The sequence below is a fragment of the Phaeoacremonium minimum genome (genome assembly GCF_000392275.1).
Source record: "Phaeoacremonium minimum UCRPA7 unplaced genomic scaffold PA7_03_scaffold_604, whole genome shotgun sequence".
NCBI classification, from domain to species: domain Eukaryota; kingdom Fungi; phylum Ascomycota; class Sordariomycetes; order Togniniales; family Togniniaceae; genus Phaeoacremonium; species Phaeoacremonium minimum.
This window is the reverse complement of record NW_006921506.1, coordinates 246,544-264,630: the sequence shown is the minus strand read 5'-3', so window position 1 is coordinate 264,630 and position 18,087 is coordinate 246,544. Positions and strand designations below refer to the sequence as shown.

The following is an 18,087-nucleotide window of genomic DNA, read 5'->3' as shown; positions in this document are numbered from 1 at the left end:
CAATGTAATCGCGCGTCTGTTTGATGAGCGGCTGCTTCAGGCACGGATGGTACAGCCAGACTCCGGATAGACGAGAAAGGCTTGTTCCACGCTGTGATGATTGTGGTGTCTCAAGTCAAAGAACAGCCGAGATTGGTCAACGCGAGGCGTGAGGGGATTTTCTCTCCCTCCGCTCCTACGCACGGCACAGACAGGCCTCTCTTTGGTCAGCATGCCCTCCCTAGTCCCAGCACCACGCTAAGTCAACAGCTGCACACTGCCGGCAGATAACAATACTTTAGGAGTGGTTGGCAGCTGGCAGCCCCCTGAATGGGGTTGATCATGATGGCCGAGAGCTATCCAATGAAACGAATCAGAACTGTGTGCAAGGCGTGAGGGGAAGCTGAATTGTCCCTAGTCAGCACCCAAATTCTCAAGCTGCAAGAACGAGACGGTTCTTCGCGAATTCCATGCCTGTGACAACATATTGTTGAAGAATCTGATCCTTGCAATTGATTGCAATCGAGCGGAGGTCTCATCGTAGGACAACTCTGACAAACAGATCGTTTGATTCCACATGTCATGCAACTGTTGGAACCATCAGAGAATACATCAATCAGCAGGCGCGTCCTTATGGGACTGGTATGCATGCTGTGGTAATCGCCCTCTTCACCGGCGCTGAAGTAACCAACCACCTAGACTAATAGCCCGCCGTAGCGTAGAGTCACCGAATGCAAGCCGCTGCCCGTTTGGTAGCTGAGGTAAGGCATCTGTCATCCAGTACCGTGCTCGCTGATTACTTCAACCCACCGGTTCAAGGTCTTTCTGTGGGGTTTACACCACAGTAAGCCTGTAAAAAAGGGCCCCAAACGGCAGCTAAAATGTGCCCGTTGCAAGCTACAGAACCATTGTCGTGGAATGCGAGTGATGGAAACTGGCTACTAATGGTCGACAGGATGACGAACAAGGCGCAGCAATCGTCATATCGCTTGGTTTCTCGTCTGCGTCGTGGCCAGGGATAAAAGGCGGCTTCTCCTACGACATTCCGATTTCAGCCATCATCACTTCAACGAGTACTGTAGTTCCGCGATTAATAGCTAAGCCCATCAAGGCAGCCCTTCCTACCTCACACTTGACTCTGCCTAACATACAATTCAAATAACCATCAAGATTCAATATGGAGAATCTGCCTGCGGACTACTGGGTGACAAGGTGATTTACATATTCCCGACGGTTGGCCGACACCGCGTACTGATAGTGGTAGTTTGCAATTCACCCCTCACACTTATCAAGATGTCTACCCATCTATTGAGCCTTCCAATCCGAAGCTCTCCCTCGCCGGAAAAGTCGCCATTCTCACCGGGGCGAGTCGTGGACTGGGTTCAAAGGTGTGTTTTCTTCCCTTTAAGACAGAATGTTCTATGACGCTAACTTTGCCCAGGCATTCGGTCCAGCATTCGTCAAAGCAGGTGTCAAGGCCGTCGTGCTTGTCGCAACCAACGCGGACAAGCTGAGGACAGTAGAGGCAAACCTGAAATCTATCAACCCCGACCTGGAGACATTGGTCGTGGCCGCCAATATCGCCGATACAGCATCAGTTGCTTCTCTGTTTGAGCAAGTGAAGGCTCGATTCGGCCACGCCGACATTCTGATTAACAATGCTGGTGTGATTAGCGGGCCTGGCTTGATTGCGGACGCGGACCCTGATCAGTGGTGGGTAAACTTTGTAAGCCTGTTTCAGTACCTGAGAAGACCTCGTGCACCGCTAACTATAACCTAGGAAATCAATACAAAGGGCGCGTTCCTGCTCGTGCAAGGTTTCTTAAAGCTTCTCCCATCCTCTGACACGCCAGCATTCGTCCTGAACTTGACGACAAGCGGGGCCTGGAAAGTGCTACCTGAAGTCACGGGATATACGATCAGCAAGCTTGCGGCACAGAAGTTGATGACGGACTTGGCGGCCACGTATCCTAATGTTACCTCCGTGGCGATGCATCCTGGCCTTCTGGAGACAGATATGCTCCTAGACGCATTCCGCAAATTCAATCTTGACACTCCAGAGCTAGTGGGCGGCACCGCTGTGTGGCTGGCCAGCGAAGAAGCCAAATTCCTGAGCGGGAAGACCATTGCAGCAAATTGGAGCGTTGACGACCTCGTTGCAAGGAAGGAAGAAATAGTGAAGGACGGTCTACTGAACATTGATCTGAAGGGAAAATTTGGTAAGGAACAATTTGAATAGTAGCTAGAGCCACGGTTTTCGTAGCTAAAACACTCGACACACAACAGTTGACGAGTTATGACTTGATTACGCGTAATGATGGAGTCTACCATTCCGACTAATGCTGCTCATATCCAGAAACTGTGCATACAAGCGTGTGAAGATAACATGATCCAGTCTGAAAGCAATGTCCTTGTGGAGCTGACCCTTCTTCCAGCTACTGTATTTCCGCCGATTTTCCAAGTCCTCATGATTCATAACATCTAGGTCTTTATGACCTCAAGGATGAAGTGGGAAACGCCTATTTTTGACCGAGATGACGGGTTCAATGCCACGAGGACAAGCTTCCATACCAGGTAGTCCCCTTCCGGGCGCTGACTTGAAGCGTGATAGGATCCCGGTCTTCTTTGAATGTTTATCAGGTTCACCTAGCCATGGTGTCATTCTTCTTCCATTAATTTCTTCCTCTTTCGTGAGTTGCAACACTTCCGAGGCCTGGTCTTTCTTTGTCCGGCGGCGTTCGCAGAAGAAGTGATAGTCGAGCTGCAAGGTGGCTTGAATGAGTTTCATTTGCAAGGAAATGCTGTTTTTGGTATGTGGAGGTATTGTGCTTTCATCTGTCGAATGAATCGTTCTGGTTATCACATGCCGATCGCTCGACGGCAATGACTTAGAGTGTGCCATGATGATCTGACTCCGAACGAGACTCTTACGTCTCTGATGCACAGCCTTCTCCGCAAGGTCTTCTTCTCGGTGCTTTAATTGAAGCTCTTTGACTATGTTTTGTATCCTGGTCCTCTCTTGGGCCGCATGAAGCGCAGCTTGGGCTGAGATATGACGCCTGAGTGACTCGACTTGTTCTTGTGTTGAAGCCCATACATACTTGTAATGTAGGCTATCGATAGACATTTGTTTGCCTTCGGATCTGCAACGCTCCGGACTTGCGCTGGTCGAGGGATGTATGAGCTCGGTGTTAGGGAAAATGTGCTTCACATGCACTCGACTTGCTCGGAGAGAAGGCATCTTCGATCTTATGACCTTGTGGTTTCCTGGATTAGTTTTACGCTCAAGGCTTCGAATGTAGAACAGGGTTGTAATATGTTCAAAATGACGTAGCATAGCAGGAAAGAATTAGGATTTAAATAGGTCGGCCACGGTGACCCCGGACTCATCAATCGGAGAAAGGAGGCAAATTTGATGCAACTATTAGGTCTCATCCATGGACTGAGACATACGGAGCCTCAACAACAGTGATAAAGGTGACTCAAGAAGACTAAAAATACGACCGTTAAGCACGTGTCGGGGCAGGCCGTACCGTTCACAAAGCGTGTGCGGTTGAGCATCCATTGAAATAAACTTTATCGTCTAGTGGATGTGTTGTGCTGGTGAACCAGTGGGCATGGAAAATCAGAGCCCCAACATGCACGGAGACTTTCTGGGAGCAGAGCCAAACGAGAATTCATTGACTAGCGAGGGTAGCATGTAATAAGGAATGACGGGGCAGGAGTATGAGTGCACGCCACTTCATACATAGATGTAACAGAATTTTCCACCGTTCCCTCCCATCGTGTTCAACAGATCGCCCAGTTTAACCTTCGGTGCTGTCCAGCCAAGATCAACATCATCGTTGATTGTGCCAGTTCTTCCACCGCCCATCATTGAAGTGGGACCAGTGACGGCCGTCAACCGTGTCTTTAGGTCTTGGAGTTGCCAAATCCACCATACACGATCAATCATACCGTGATGAAGGTAGAAGGCAGGGTCACCCGGTGATGTATAGAAGTCCTATGAACAGATTTACTACAAGGCTTTCAATCGAGAACGGTCAGTGAGAAGATTAGACATACCCCTGCAGGATCACCACCTATCGTATAGTGTCCGCCAGTGTGGACACCCCACTGTCCAAGCTGGAACTGGCCTTGCATGACATTTTGGAATGAGCCAATATCGTTGTTCTTAGTAATCAGATCATATGTATAATTAGCTGTTGTTACGGCTGCCGCATTCTTGTTGACGTCGCGACGAAGACAACGTGGATTGTAACCAAGGCCATCCGAGCGAGGGTTAGCAGGAACATTGTTGATCGTAGCGGACATGGGTCCTAGGTTGACTTTAAAACTATTGTATTGTCAGCCTATGTAGACTTTGCAAAATTCCCGTAAGATTGTCTCTTACTCTTTGAAAGGACCGGTGGTAACACATCCGCCGCCATCAGCGGGTGGTATGACATTGTACGGAGCAGGTGCTCCAAATATTTGCACACCCGTGTGTGTTGTCTTTGCACCGTTGCCACTCATGCTAGAAGCGTTACCATTAAATATTGGTGAGTTTATAGGATCTTTAGCATAACGGTCCCAATTCCAATACTAAGTCAATTTAGGTGAGTATATGTTACGGAGTGTGGAATGCTAGTCAATCCTACCGGCTGGTACCCCTTGTAACCACACTCATCACGCAAGGCTGTCTCGTATGCCCATGTGTAATAGCGATGCCAGCTAAGAAAGTTTGCCTAAGTGAAATGAGTTTCCGTAAGTTGGATAAACTCAGTGAAGATACGTACAGTGCCATGGATGTTTGGCGTGTTGATAATATGAGTTGCGACAAAGTCATCAAAGCGACTTCTGGCACCTGGAACAGTGGTGCTTGGAGCCTTCGGCGACTTAGACTGGAGGCAAAGCACTGCTTTGATGTAGTCCTCTCGGTCTGCAACTGGTAGATCACTCCTGATTTCATGTAAGTTCATCGTCTTCGAACTTCAACTTGTTGGCTTACCATTCCATCCGCTTGATGGCGTTGTCAAGAGTGCAGCCGGTCTTCGAGGGATTGGCTGCTAGGTATGTTTTCAGCTTGTCCAGACTTGAAGCCGCAAGTTTATCGACAGCATCTTGTGGATAGATGCCTGCGTACGCCTGGCTAACTATCAGAGCAAGAAACCCCAGGCTTGGGAGATTTGAAAACAACATCGTGACTCTGTCTTTTCTTGGCAAAGTCTCGCAAAACAAAGTGCCAACCTTAACCGGAGTCTTGGATGATACAAATTCTTGGTTTACTGGGCCCAGGAAGGTCTATTTGTGCATGTCACATACGTGAGCCACAGCGGCGATAGGATAGCCCGCGAGATGTGGTTGACCTGTAGAATAGATGTCACCATGTGTGAGCTAATCTGATCCTGCAAATATGGAATTCCGGGATCGCCTATGGCCAAGAGATTGAAATGCCGCCTAACCGACCTGTTACCTTGTTTCATCAAAAGACCAGGTTATTCGCAAGTGTCCTATAATCCCGGATGAAAGTTGGTGGCGCTTCTCCCAGAAGTCGATATCCCGTGCCCAAGTTTCTGTTACGCAATACGTATAACACGCACAAATGTTAACCAGTAAGAAAATAGTCTCGATAGGAGACGCCACGGGATGCCAGGCAAGGCTCTTATGCGGAGATTTTCCAAGATATCATTGCATTAGCATTCAACGACAGAGGCCATTTAGCTTCCGCCAGCCACATGTAAGCTTCTGACCACAGCCGTGAGGCAATGCTTAAAATACTCGAAGCCCAACATATCGTCGATGTAAGAATCACTTGCGTTCTGACATTTCTTGTTGCCTCTTGGAGTTACGCAATTTGGCAATGTTGTTCATCATAACTCCATTATGCATTTGAGTGTAATGCTGTGGCGCCGTGAAAGTCCTCCGCTGTCCCGGACGGGTCGTACGGACCCGAATGCCTTAGTAGAACACGAATCCTTGATTCAAAAAATGGAAGCAATGTGGAACAAAGTCCACCCTGTTGGTGACTAAATTCAGACGAAGCTACAAGAGGTTAGCTTTTCCAGTCTCATGGTCACAGTGTCAGACCTCCGTAAAGATGCCAAGAGAAATACATTGCGGGAGAAAATCGTTGGGAAAGCCTCGCCGCAAAGTAAACAAATCGGGAAGGTATAGCAGACACCAGGTTGTTCAAGTGACTGTCTTATGCGAGCCTTTGATGCTGGAAGCCGCAATGTCGCTGTCGAATCATAGCCCGTGTAATTAGATTCGGACTAAATGTCAGCATTGACAGGGTCGAATCAGAATAAGCGTAAAGACGAGAAACACGATGGCATCACTGGTGCCAAACTAAGCTCAACGTGCAGTATGCCCAATAAAATCGAGACTTACCGATCACCCTTACACGGTCTGGGGTGCATTGAAATTACCTGAAGCTGGCGGGAGATATTGAAGAGTAAATTAATCCGGGGGCGGTAGAAGAGTGGTTCCAATTGCAAGGGGTGTACCGACTTCACAGTATTTAGCCATACTATGTCAAAGATCGGAGGCTTAAGAAGCGCAAAGGAAGCATTTTCAAGAGGCAGAGAGCGACCATGGAGCCCGGGTAAACAACTTCAAAGGCGCGTCCTTTCATCCCGGCTTGGCATCGATGGCGTTGTAGCAGCGAGATGAATTAGATGACACGAGTACATCGCGCGGGGTCTCAGTAGCACAATAAGATCATCAACAATGTCCCGACGAAGGTCGCGATCTCATCACGGATGCCGAAGCCGTAGGCCGATGTCATTCCGCGTCTGGCTTGGAGCGCCGGCAGATGGAATGAGACTAGTTATAGAAGTTTGATAAAATAGGACATCTCGCAAGTCTTAGCAATGCAGTGAGTGGTCATCACATCTGTAGTTGGCTGTAAGTAGTATCTTGCAACCATGCACTTCAAATCTGGTCTCTTGGCTCTTGCGGCCGCTTCAACTCTCGTTTGCGCGCATCCGGGCGAGAAGATCGACAAGCGTGAGGCTGAGATCGAGGCAAACTTTCGTCATGCCGTCGCAGAGCTAAACCAGCGATCACTGGAGCAGTGCAGTGGCTCCGACGATGTAAGAATGCGTAAAGAACGGGCAATGAAACGTCGCTTCGAAACCTTCAAGAGACTTCGGGAGGAGCGAGGCGTCTCTGATTGTAAGTTGGCCCGACATCTCTCTTTGTGACTATTTGCTAATAGTACAATAGTGAACTATGTTCATCGCCGAACGAATGCCCAGTTCTCCAAATGGGCATCACAAGCGCATGATAGGACTGCCCAGCTGAAATACACCAAGGACACACCCGTCGAAACCATCTTTGGCGCGAACACATCTTGCATTTTTACCCCTGACAATGCAAACGGCCCCTATTATGTTGCCGGCGAGCACATCCGCAGCAACGTCGTCGAGGATGTTAAGGGGGTTCCGGTGCACCTGGAGATGCAATTCGTGGACACCAAGACCTGCAAGCCAGCTCCGCAGCTAGTAGTGGACATCTGGTCTTGTAATGCAACGGGCGTGTACAGTGGCGTCAGTGCCGCAGGAGAGGGTGGCTTGAAGACCACTTACCTGCGCGGCGTGCAGCTCACTGACAAGGATGGGGTTGTCTCTTTCGATACTATTTTCCCTGGTCACTACCAAGGGCGAGCAAATCATCAGCACGTGGTAGTCCATACAGGTTCAACAATTTTGCCAAACAATACCTACACTGGCGGCCATGTAGCTCATTTGTCCCAATTCTTCTACGACCAGGCTCTTCTAAACACAGTCGAGGCAAGCGCACCATACAACACCAATAGGATCCCGAAGACGAGCAATGCTGCCGACATGTTCACCGGATATGCTGCCACGGAGAAGTATGACCCGTTTCCTGAATACGTCATGCTTGGAAAGACGCTTCAAGATGGACTCTTCCTGTGGTTAGAGATTGGTATTGATACAACGGCAAACTGGGATACATATGCTCCCGTAGCAGCTTACTTCAGGGAAGGTGGTGGTGTCGACAACCCCGACTTTCAAAGGCTTCAGATGATCACGGGCTCGCCACCACCCACTCACGGCTGATGATGCCTTAGACTAGGGATGGACTTGGAAAATCGTATATATCACGCTCTCTTTCCGTTGTAACTCATCAAGTTCAAAGAGTCTTGACTGAATAGAATGATGATTTTCGAGCGTGTTCAAGTTGTTCTTTTGGTCCAAACTTTTCGCTTTGTGGTTATAAACGTATTGACGGTAATAGCTTGTGATTTATGGGGCCATAGCTAGTTGATCTATTCACTATATTATTAGAAGCCGGCCGACTTTTATTTTGCTGATAAGCAATCCTCGTCTAAGAAATACCCCTATTAACGCCTATCAAACGATTTTGTTCAACCACTTCCAGTTTCATAATCGTGGTCGTTACTTTACAGCCATAGTTCACACCTATGCCGTAAAATACTCATTTTTGGTAGACAAATGAGTCACAAGTGTCGTCAGAACCGAGCAGATCGATGTCGAGGTCGATGAGATTGTCCGAGGATCCGGTCACGGTTAAGCAATTGTCGACGTGTATGCCGTTCTTGATCGTAACACCCAGGCAGTCGACGAGATTGCCGAGCTCAACAGTAGCCTTGATAGCATCCTTCTCGCAGCGGGCAAGGCAGTCGTTGTAGTCGGTCGCGGTGCACGAGGTGGCGTTCGGGTGGCTGGCCAGGGTTTTGCCACAAGTAGGCTTGTAGCCGTGCTTGACGGACTTAGGCAGCTTGGGCTTGGTCTTGCCGCTGAGCAGGTCTCCGAGGTTGAGGTCGATGTTGAGATCCAGTAGGTGCGACAGGTCCAGGTACACTGACAGATCGACATCCAGGATGCCGAGGAGCATGAGGTCGACATCGACCAGAGGATTTGAGCAGTAGCTAGCCGGCGAAGAGCCTGCACCGTTGGAGCCAGGGCCTGAGCCTGGACCCAGCCCAGGACCAGTCCGTACGGGATCTGCTGTAGCTATCGCCTTCACAGTAGATGTGCTTAGAGTTGAGGTGAGCTAGGAGCAATTCAGTCAGTATGAACATACAAAATAGAATTGAGACTGGACTTACAAAAGGCCTCACACTCGGAGTGGAAACAGATGGTGTCACACAAATGGTCTGGGGCTCATTATGAATTTTGTGTGGCTTCGACCCCTTGACGATGTCAATCGTAGGGCAAATGCTAATGTCGATGAGGGCGCTGATGTCAAGCAGACAGCCGCCATTGAGCATGTTGACTGGGATGTTGGCAATAGAGGCCATTCTGGATGAGCAACGCTTGAAGAAACAAGGGTATCAATGAAAGGACGATAGCGAGTGAGAGACACTTCCTAAAGTGAAGGTGCAAGGGTTTGTATTAATGCGTTCGGTGATGTAGATGGAGAGAGTGTGATCTAGTTGACCCCAGAGGCGGCCATGATCTTTATAGAATGACAATTCATGATGCTGCCACCCTATATTGAGCCCCTTCCACCAGTGCCAAGAAAGCGAGGAGCGAAGGGACGAGACCTCTCCTGAATGAAGATGAGGCCTGGGGTCATTCTCACCTACACCATAGACATTCAGACGGACCTCACGCCACACGATCAACTATCGAGGGCTGTCTCGGACGAGAGCTCTGGCATAACCCTATTCTAGTTTGATAGCATTAGGGGCCACCATGCGGCTGTGTTCTGTCGGCACTTGCTCGATCCCGTTTGTTCGCTTTGCAAATTGGCCGCTGCGCTTCTACATACTAGCGACGTTTAACTCACGAAGGCATCCACTTTCATCGCAGGGCTCCTGCCCTTGCAACTGGAGTTATAGCCTGCTGTGCCCTTCAATCCAAAGAAAATCAGCGAGCTAGAAATAGGGTTAATGTTAATGTTGTTTAGGCTCCGTGATTAAGGGGATGTGTCTTGGTTTTCTTTCAAGTGCAAGCCTCCAAGTCGTTTTGACAGCGGCTGGTGCTGGTGCCCAGTAAGGGATCACCTCTTAGTGCGCTAGGCTACGAAGGAAGTCCTTGGGCTGCCCCATTGTTGCAAGGGCGAGTTCAATGCGAGATATTTCAAGGGCTCTTGCTCTAGGGACTGAGACATGCCAAAACCGGTCCTCTTGAATGGGAAGGCCCTGCAGCCCAAGCGATCGGTAGTCTGCGTCGATCTCAATTACGACCGCGACGATATTGACAGCCAGTCAGCCACCCCACAGCGCCGTTGAGAGGGAGGATAAAAAGCTATGGTTTGAGCATGATAGCTTCAGAACAAACACTTAGCCTGAGATACTAGCATCCAATTACCAGGCATCCTTGGAGAGTCCTTGCTTCAAAACGGAGAGCCAAGGCAATGTCATGGTTTCGCAGCAGCTCATGACAAGACACCGAGGCCCATTTCACTGGCCAGAGCTGTAGTCGGTTCGTATGAATGCTCACCACTAATTAAGCTTAACTCTGGCGGCGCAACACACTCATCCTCTTGGATTATACAACGAAACCCGTGGCAATTGTGGGTGAGGCTCTACAACCTCTGGCGGGATTAAATCACATAAGATGCAGAGTAGAGAGAATTGGAGAGAATTGGAGAGAATTCCCGCTGGACGCCGTGCCTATGAATGGTCTGTATACCTAAAAAGGAAACGTCTTTCACATGATGCATCATGATGCAACTCCGCCATCAAACATTAAAAGAATGAGACCAGCAAGAAAACACGCACTACAAATTCGAGTCGTATGCCTTCCAACAAGCCAGGCCAGAGCCCGGTATTCCTTTCCTTTCCCTGTTGCTATTCCCTGAACGCCTGTTTTCATCACTCAACAAATATGCCGTTCTCCACCCTAATAGACAGGGCGGCACAGTGATGTGCCACCTTAAAGCACCACCATCATCCACTTCAACGTCAATGAGGTATTGTCATTGGGTTCTATCACGAGCCACGCTTGAACTCCATGCAATAGTGGGTAACGTCAAAATGCCGCCCTAAGCGACAGTAGGTTGCTTATTTCTTCGGCCAAGAAGCGTTGCACCATCGAGGTTCAACTCGAAGGCACCCTTCTGACGATTGCGATCCCTGACCTGTTGTCTCGCCGCCGCGGTGACCGTTGCTGAATGCTGGCCATACCCGCGTTGCTCAGCAGTGTTCCCTTGTCTCTCCCTGTCGCGGCCACGCTGAGCTTGCTCGGTATCCTTGATCTGAGTATTACGCATACTTTGTTCCAGGGCTTGAGTGGCATTTTGTGCAGCTGCGCTTTTATGGACATACTCGCGGTTCGCGTCGTTCGCATCTGGCATATCCTCGTCTTCGTCTGACTCATTCAAGCCACCAAGACGTGATGGGATACCAGCCACTTTGCCGCCGACTTGTTTTCTTCGCTTGCCTTCTTCCTCTTGACGGTGAACAGCATAACCAACGTCGAACACCTCACGCAGGTTAACGGCGCCGGGTGAACGGAAGTCATATCTCTTATCGCCATCAACAAGCTTGGACGCGTCGAATGCTCGAAGCATGCCGTCCGGCGTGATGCCGTGCTTCTTTTCGACGACAGGGCTCGGGCCCGATGCACGAACCCAAGGGTGAGCCAGGAATTCTTTGATCGTATAGCGCTGATCCGGATCGACATTCAACAAGTGCGAAATCAGATCCTGGGCCGACTTGGAGATGTCATCCCACCATGGTGATAGGAAGGTGTACTGTCCCTTGGCGACCTTCTCCGTCAAAACTTCTATGCTCTCATCGTAGAAAGGAGGAAACCCGCAAAGTAGGGTGTATAGCACACATCCCAACGCCCACATGTCTACGGACTTGGAATATCGCTCATCCTTGACGATCTCGGGCGCGGTGTAGCCAACGGTTCCGCAGGGTGTCATCGTCTGGTTGTCCCAAACAATCTTCGATAGACCAAAATCCGCAATCTTAATCTGGCCGATGCCGCCAGCACCAACACCCCTGATGAACTCGCCTTCATCGACCTTATCCTCATCGCCCGGCTGCTTTGGCTGTGGGTGCTTGGATGCTACAAATGGTATCGGATTAAACAGGATATTCTCAGGCTTGATATCACTGCATCACATGTGTTAGCCTGACTGAGCTGCTCAAAGTCATCGTGCAATGAATGACCGATTGACTGAAGGCATAAAGTGTGACGTCAGGGAGGCTTGGTAAAGGGGGAAGCCCGATTGGGCAAGCATGACATCAACATCGCAATGCCTCCAAAACAAGCCCAAAAAGACCACCAAAACAGCAAATTCGGGACGACAGTGGTAAAACAACAAAGTGCTGGGAATGCCGTGGATTAGGTGTTTCGAACTATTGCACTTACCGATGAACAACTCCTCGCTCCTCATGCAGATACTCCAAGGCCTTTGCCACCTGGACAATGACATGCCGTGACAAGTCCTCGGAAAAGTACGTTAATCGAACTATTTGGTGGAATAGCTCTCCGCCAGGAGCTAGTTCGAGGATAATGTAGTAGTATTGACGGGATTCGGAGAAATCAACAAGTTTGATGATATTGGGGTGGTCGAGTTGTCGCATTATCTGCACTTCTTTGAGAATATTCGCTCGCTGCACCCGGGTCAGTTATGCCTGTTTGTTAACAGAGAGATGAAATCGTCTAGTCCTCGAGCACTCGAGCGGGACAAGGACCTTGCGAAATGCAAAGCATAGAATAAGAAGTATGTAAAGGAAAGTAAAGAGAAAAAGTCTCGCACCTCTGCGGCCTTGGGGGCCTTTGGTTTGAAATCCGGATGGAGATGTTTTGAGCCCTAATGGCGAAAATCGAAGTTGGTAAAGAAACTTAAGACGGAAAAGGACAAATCACTTCTACGACGAAGAGGAAAGGGTCGGTCTGGACATAAAGCGAAAAAGACCGCCCGGCTGTTTGATAAACTCACCTGCATGTTGTTCATTTCGAATTTCCGGACGACCTTGATGGCGACCTCTCCGGCAGTCCCCTCCCGGTCTCTTGCGCGATAGACGTTGCTGAAAGCACCGTCTCCCATCTTTTCCACTAGCTCCCATCTCTCGAGTCCTGGATACCTGGGGAATTTGCTTCGGCTCTCGTTTTCTTCTTGAACGAGCTTCGCGGCGTCGTCCATCCGCTTCTTCGTCTTCGGTGAGGCGCCTTGTCCGTGATGGATGGCCTGGTTCTCCTCGGCGTGGTGAGCGGCAGCATGGCCAGCCTGAGCGACGCGGTTCGCGCCGCCCTCGCCCGGAGCGACAGAGTACGCATCGGGGACAGCTGCAGGGTGGTGGCCGCCAGGCGCGCCGCCTAGAGCGGGTTCGGTCTGAGGCACCATATCCTTAACAGGTGCTGGGTTGACAGGTTGTGATTGTGGAGGTGAATAATCGTTCTTTCGGGGCGGTTCGTCGTTTGCTACACGCGCTTGCTTGCCTATTAAGAAGAAGAAGAAACTGACGTCAGTAATGTGACATGGAATGCAGCGCGAGATGAGGCATGGACCCTTGGGTTGAGGAGCCCGGGCCACCGGCGTTGACGTCTTTGACGCGGGGCAGCAGCACGGAAAAAAGAGCACATACCATGACGGATGAAGTTCTTCAGCTGCTGCATGGTAGACATGTCGTCGGTCACTGTCACCTTCTGAAAGCAGAAGAAGTCGACCGTTTGACAGGTGAAGAGCGGTTTGAGGCAATGCAAGATAGGATGGGGGAAGGAGAAGGAGGAGAGGAATGTAGAGCAAGAACGAAGGTGTGGCGGTGGTTAGGTAATATTGCTTTGGTGCAGCCAACTTCCTCGCCCTCTTTAAAATGAGGACTCCCACACAAGCGAAAAAAAACAAGGCCCTGAGCGCGCCTTCCTGATATCACGACCCCGAATTGCCTCTTTGGCCTGCGCTTTAAAGTGACAATGCAAGGCTGAAATTGTTTTACTGTGAAGGTAGGGATCTTGGAGAATGGGAAAAGAGGAGGACAAAAAAAAAGAGGGCCCAGTACCAGGACAATAGACAGTCTGCAGAGTGATATTCTTTGAGGATTTGGTTGGCGGATGGTTGGTAAGCAGGGCAGGCACGATGATGTTGTAGGAAAGTGCGGGATGCTGTAGTTTTGTTCTGCGCTGGGTGCTGGGGACACTGGGCGCTGAGCAAGAACCGAGTGGCAGGGAGGGAGGGAGTTGTGGTGGGGCAGCCGCAGCAGCCAGCAATGATCTCAAGTCGCTACTTCCTGGTAAGTGCAGTGACGCCGATGCAGATGGCCTGGTGCAGGTGCAAGGCCAGTTGCGGTACGAGTGGAGCCTGATCTCAATTCTATGAGAGATGAGATTGGAAAGAGCAGCAGAACCAGAACCTGAGCAGGAAATCTGGACAACCCAAGACCAGGAGAGCAAGAGCAACAGCAAGAGCAAGAGCGGCCCAGTGGTTGAGAGGGAGAGTGAGAGTGGGGTGGCTGGATAGGAATGGGGATAAACCTGGAAGTTGAAAAGGCAAGAACTGAAGAGAACCAGAAACCCAGCCAGAAAAAGCAGGAGCGACCCGGGGCTAACGTCAACGTTAACGTATGACGGCTCGTGCTTGCCTTTGTCGTCACTTCTGAGCTATTCTCCTGGCCCGTGTTTCATCCCGTCATCGCTGTCATCATAGGTACTTTAGCTAGGTCGCTTCCCCATGGCAGGCATGATAGGATACCTAGGTAGCTCCAGCAAGGCAAGCGCTGTCGTCGGGTACGGTAATTTACCATCCAGGGAGCATCTCCTCCATAGCTTTGCCTACTTTGCCCCAGAAGGTAGTTCTACTTTACTTTGGCAAGTGATTTCAGTCACGATATCCGGTACTTCGTGGTCTACGTCCTCACCTTAGCTACAGTACCGATCTGCCTCCCCCCTTTCATTCATCAGAACATCCCGGGTTGTTAGAGTGGTGGACTACCTACTCTGCTACTGTATCCGCGCCCTAGTGCCCGTTCAAAGATTAGAGCACATCTTCTTTCAACGGATGGAAGCCATCTATCGGGCGGCGGGTGATGCCTCACGAACCTCAACAAAGACAAAGGAAGAAACAAGTGGCTTCCTGGTCTTCGCACTTCTACCTGACCCTACCGCGGCAGTGCATGCTACCGTACGCAACAATACTCAGGACGCTGAGATTACGCCGCCCAGGCCAATCTACTCTCTACTCTACTACATGGTAACAAGCATGGAGGCACCCTGGGGGTCATCGTCAATGGCGGCAAAAGATGAATCGACTGTTGAGGGTGTGATCCACTCTGCTGTTTTTGCTCTCTGTTCTAGGCCACGGTCGAACAAACAGATGCATCAGCGCACATATTTTTCTCTGGACCTACTATGCAGTAAGCTGCGTCTCACATATTCTCACCAAATGATGGGCGCATACCGGACCCGCAGGCACGCGCTTCAGTAAAGAGGTTTCTGGCTCTCGCAAAAGCCAGGCCAGCCAGGGAGGCTTAGAGGGAGGTCTCCTCCGCTAGGCCTCCTGGGCGAGGTGACCGGGAGACCATGAGGCGGCGGTACGGACCCTAGTCCTGGTACCGGCTGCGCTAGCTTTGCCATGGTTTCGGCGCGAAATCAGGGTTCTGACGTAGGGAGACGTCATCTTGCATCTTAGATTGTCAGGGTACTTCATGCCTCAGGCATCAACAGACCCCAATCTCATCCACCCCCTTGAGGATACGTACAAAGAGTCATGGAATCAGCCTCCACTCCACATCAGCCCAAGCACTCCTTCGATAAAGATGAAATGTGACGCCGGACAGGGAAATGATGAGCAACGGCTGCTAATGCTAATTTGCAACCGCTCCTGCTCTTGTCGGCTGGCGCCAGTACTCAACAACACTCAATAGCATACCAAACGAGCCAAGTACGTGTACTGCTGCTACCCAGGACAGAATGGAGTAGAGAGGGGGTCTTCAGGTGCACTAACAAGTTAGCTAAATGGCCTTGGAGGCATGGGTCTTTGTGTTGTATTGATTGGAGACCTGATACTATCCGGGGCTCTTTGCCGAGAAACTTACCCCCCCGAGGCCCCCTGGAATGCTGCAGAGGAACATGGAATAAAAGCTCCTGCAGATGGCAACGACTGCGTACGAGATGCAGCACTCCTTATTTTCTGTGTTGAGCAGTCTAACAATGTCAAAAAAAAAAAAAAAAAAAGCATCCTCATGTCTAATATTCACATTTGATCGTCTATGGCGAAAGCGTCCCGTGTCAGAAGTCCCTAATTCACATTTAAGGAGTACCGTTTGTACGAGTCGTGCGCGGACTGCCCAGGGCGCCGGAGCTCGATCGATCTCGACTCGGATAGTGCTGCCGTTCCAAGGATAGAATAGGGCACTCGTCTGCAACTTCTTTGGGAGGTGAAGTGGCTACAATCATGTTGACCATGGCCGAATGCTCACCTCGACGGAGCACCACAGTGCCGAGGAGTAAAAACTGTCGAAGGGTCTATTCAATCAGGTGCTGTAGTGAGTGACGCAAAGTCTCCCCGCCTCGACCAACCCCTGATCCAACCGCTTGCGTCCTGCAAGCCGCCCGATTGGCTCCCACGCGCAGATCACCACCGCCTTCAGTCCGAGGACGATCTGGCATGTAACGAGTGTCTATCAAGCATCATGGCAGCATGACTGTAACAGAAAGCACGCGCCATGTATCCCCTCAGTGAAGCTGGATCGCAATGCTACCTAGCTTCAATGTCGTGGCCCTAGTATCGTCAATCTGACACAATCTCCTAACGCACCATAGTGGTATGTAAATGACCTCGTGGCTGCTGCAGTCTGCCTAGGGCTGCTTATTGTACAATGATCTCGATGATCACAATCATAATTCCACTCTCGCTTGAGGCTGATTTGCTACTGCTTATCTTCAACTTGTCGTGCTGCCTCTCCTGAAGGGCATACGAAGCAGTACGTAGTGCTCCATAGAATAGACAGCATCGCTACGCTGTGTTGACAGGGGCAAAGCCCTGTGAGACCCCGGCGCTCCCTTGACATCACTCAGAGGGTGGAGGGAAGCCGAGAGGGCCATCCTGCATCGACGTGCAGCAGCCGAGCTTCCCCCCTCCAGAGCTCATCCTGCAGAGATAGCAAGAAATTTGCGAAGATGTGATCGGCTGATAAATGCAATGAAAGACGAGCAGGGCAACGTGTTGCAACGATGCTTCCTGAGACTGGAGAACTGCCCGTCTCCCCGCGCCGCCATGCATGCTCATCAGCGCTATGCCAACACGAGGTGTAGGCATGGCTAATGTTGGATTCAAAGTGAGCGTGCCCAGATATCAAGCCAGAAATGTGGGCCATTCACACGCGAGCTGCAAGAGACGGGGTCATACCTGTGCCCGAATGCAAAGCAGGCCAGTGCTTCCGGTCGGTAGATCCAAATATACGGTCCGCGTCTCGGCCCCGCGTAGTTCATGTCTTGCTGCCCAAGGCCCGCTCGACATTCGTATCCATGGCCCCAGCAGTGGGATTGACATGTGTGACATGCTTCAGGGATTCTTCTGGTCTAAGCTAACAATCACGACAAGCACTGTTGAGGTACCGTTGGTTTATTGAAAATTCACGATTTCAGAAACGGGCCTGCACCTTCATCAATCAAAGTATCTTGGTAGCACTCACTCTGCTCATACATACTGTCCTTCAATAGCCAAGATCACTGATGGCGTGCGTAGCTGCGAGAGGTAGTTTCACAGAGACGGGATGCATGTAACAAATATCTTTACTCGTTAACTCCAATCACATCCCTCACGCCATCAATGATTTCAGTTATTTTGCCTTCGACATCAGCATTCACACTGATATGAAGTTTCATTTCCTCGTCCAGGTTTCCCCACCCTGTTGTCTTCTTGGCGATGCTTCCAAATGATACTGGGAAGCTTGTCATGGTCCTCGGATCCAAAGGCTGCAGGATTGGCAAGTCTTCCTCCTCGTCTTCGTCTTCGTCTTCGGAGTACAGCGGGACAAAGATCACCCCAATGCCGTAGTCACCCACGGCAGTCCTGATTGCTAGCTTGTGCCACGTCTCGAGTTCCGGATGCGTCAACACCATCAACGCCGGGTTTGCACGCCGGAGCCGCTCCTCTTCAGAGAGCGTGAACACTACGTTAGGACCCGATGCAGACGCATCAGGGGGAAAGGTGCTGGTTACGTGTGGGGCAGGG

General features: G+C 50.4%; 4 protein-coding genes across 4 annotated transcripts; 2 read left to right on the top strand and 2 right to left on the bottom strand.

Moving 5' to 3' along the window:
* Positions 1-1,156: 1,156 nt before the first annotated feature.
* Positions 1,157-2,218, top strand: UCRPA7_8682 (hypothetical protein; the record flags this gene model as incomplete). Its single annotated transcript, XM_007921193.1, has 4 exons — positions 1,157-1,191; positions 1,244-1,367; positions 1,421-1,705; positions 1,760-2,218. 4 exons carry the CDS (start codon positions 1,157-1,159, stop codon positions 2,216-2,218), a joined length of 903 nt encoding a protein of 300 aa, XP_007919384.1.
* A 4,669-nt stretch (positions 2,219-6,887) lies between these two features.
* UCRPA7_8681 (putative gpi anchored dioxygenase protein) lies at positions 6,888-8,045 on the top strand (the record flags this gene model as incomplete). The annotated part of the gene is made up of 2 exons (XM_007921192.1): positions 6,888-7,137; positions 7,189-8,045. The coding sequence occupies 2 exons, from the start codon at positions 6,888-6,890 to the stop codon at positions 8,043-8,045; spliced, it is 1,107 nt and encodes a 368-aa protein (XP_007919383.1).
* Positions 8,046-8,424: 379 nt separating this feature from the next.
* UCRPA7_8680 (hypothetical protein) lies at positions 8,425-9,220 on the bottom strand (the record flags this gene model as incomplete). The annotated part of the gene is made up of 2 exons (XM_007921191.1): positions 8,425-9,003; positions 9,059-9,220. 2 exons carry the CDS (start codon positions 9,218-9,220, stop codon positions 8,425-8,427), a joined length of 741 nt encoding a protein of 246 aa, XP_007919382.1.
* Positions 9,221-10,941: 1,721 nt separating this feature from the next.
* Positions 10,942-13,541, bottom strand: UCRPA7_8679 (putative serine threonine-protein kinase srk1 protein; the record flags this gene model as incomplete). Its single annotated transcript, XM_007921190.1, has 4 exons — positions 10,942-12,022; positions 12,282-12,526; positions 12,856-13,355; positions 13,502-13,541. The coding sequence occupies 4 exons, from the start codon at positions 13,539-13,541 to the stop codon at positions 10,942-10,944; spliced, it is 1,866 nt and encodes a 621-aa protein (XP_007919381.1).
* Between the last annotated feature and the right edge of the window lie 4,546 nt (positions 13,542-18,087).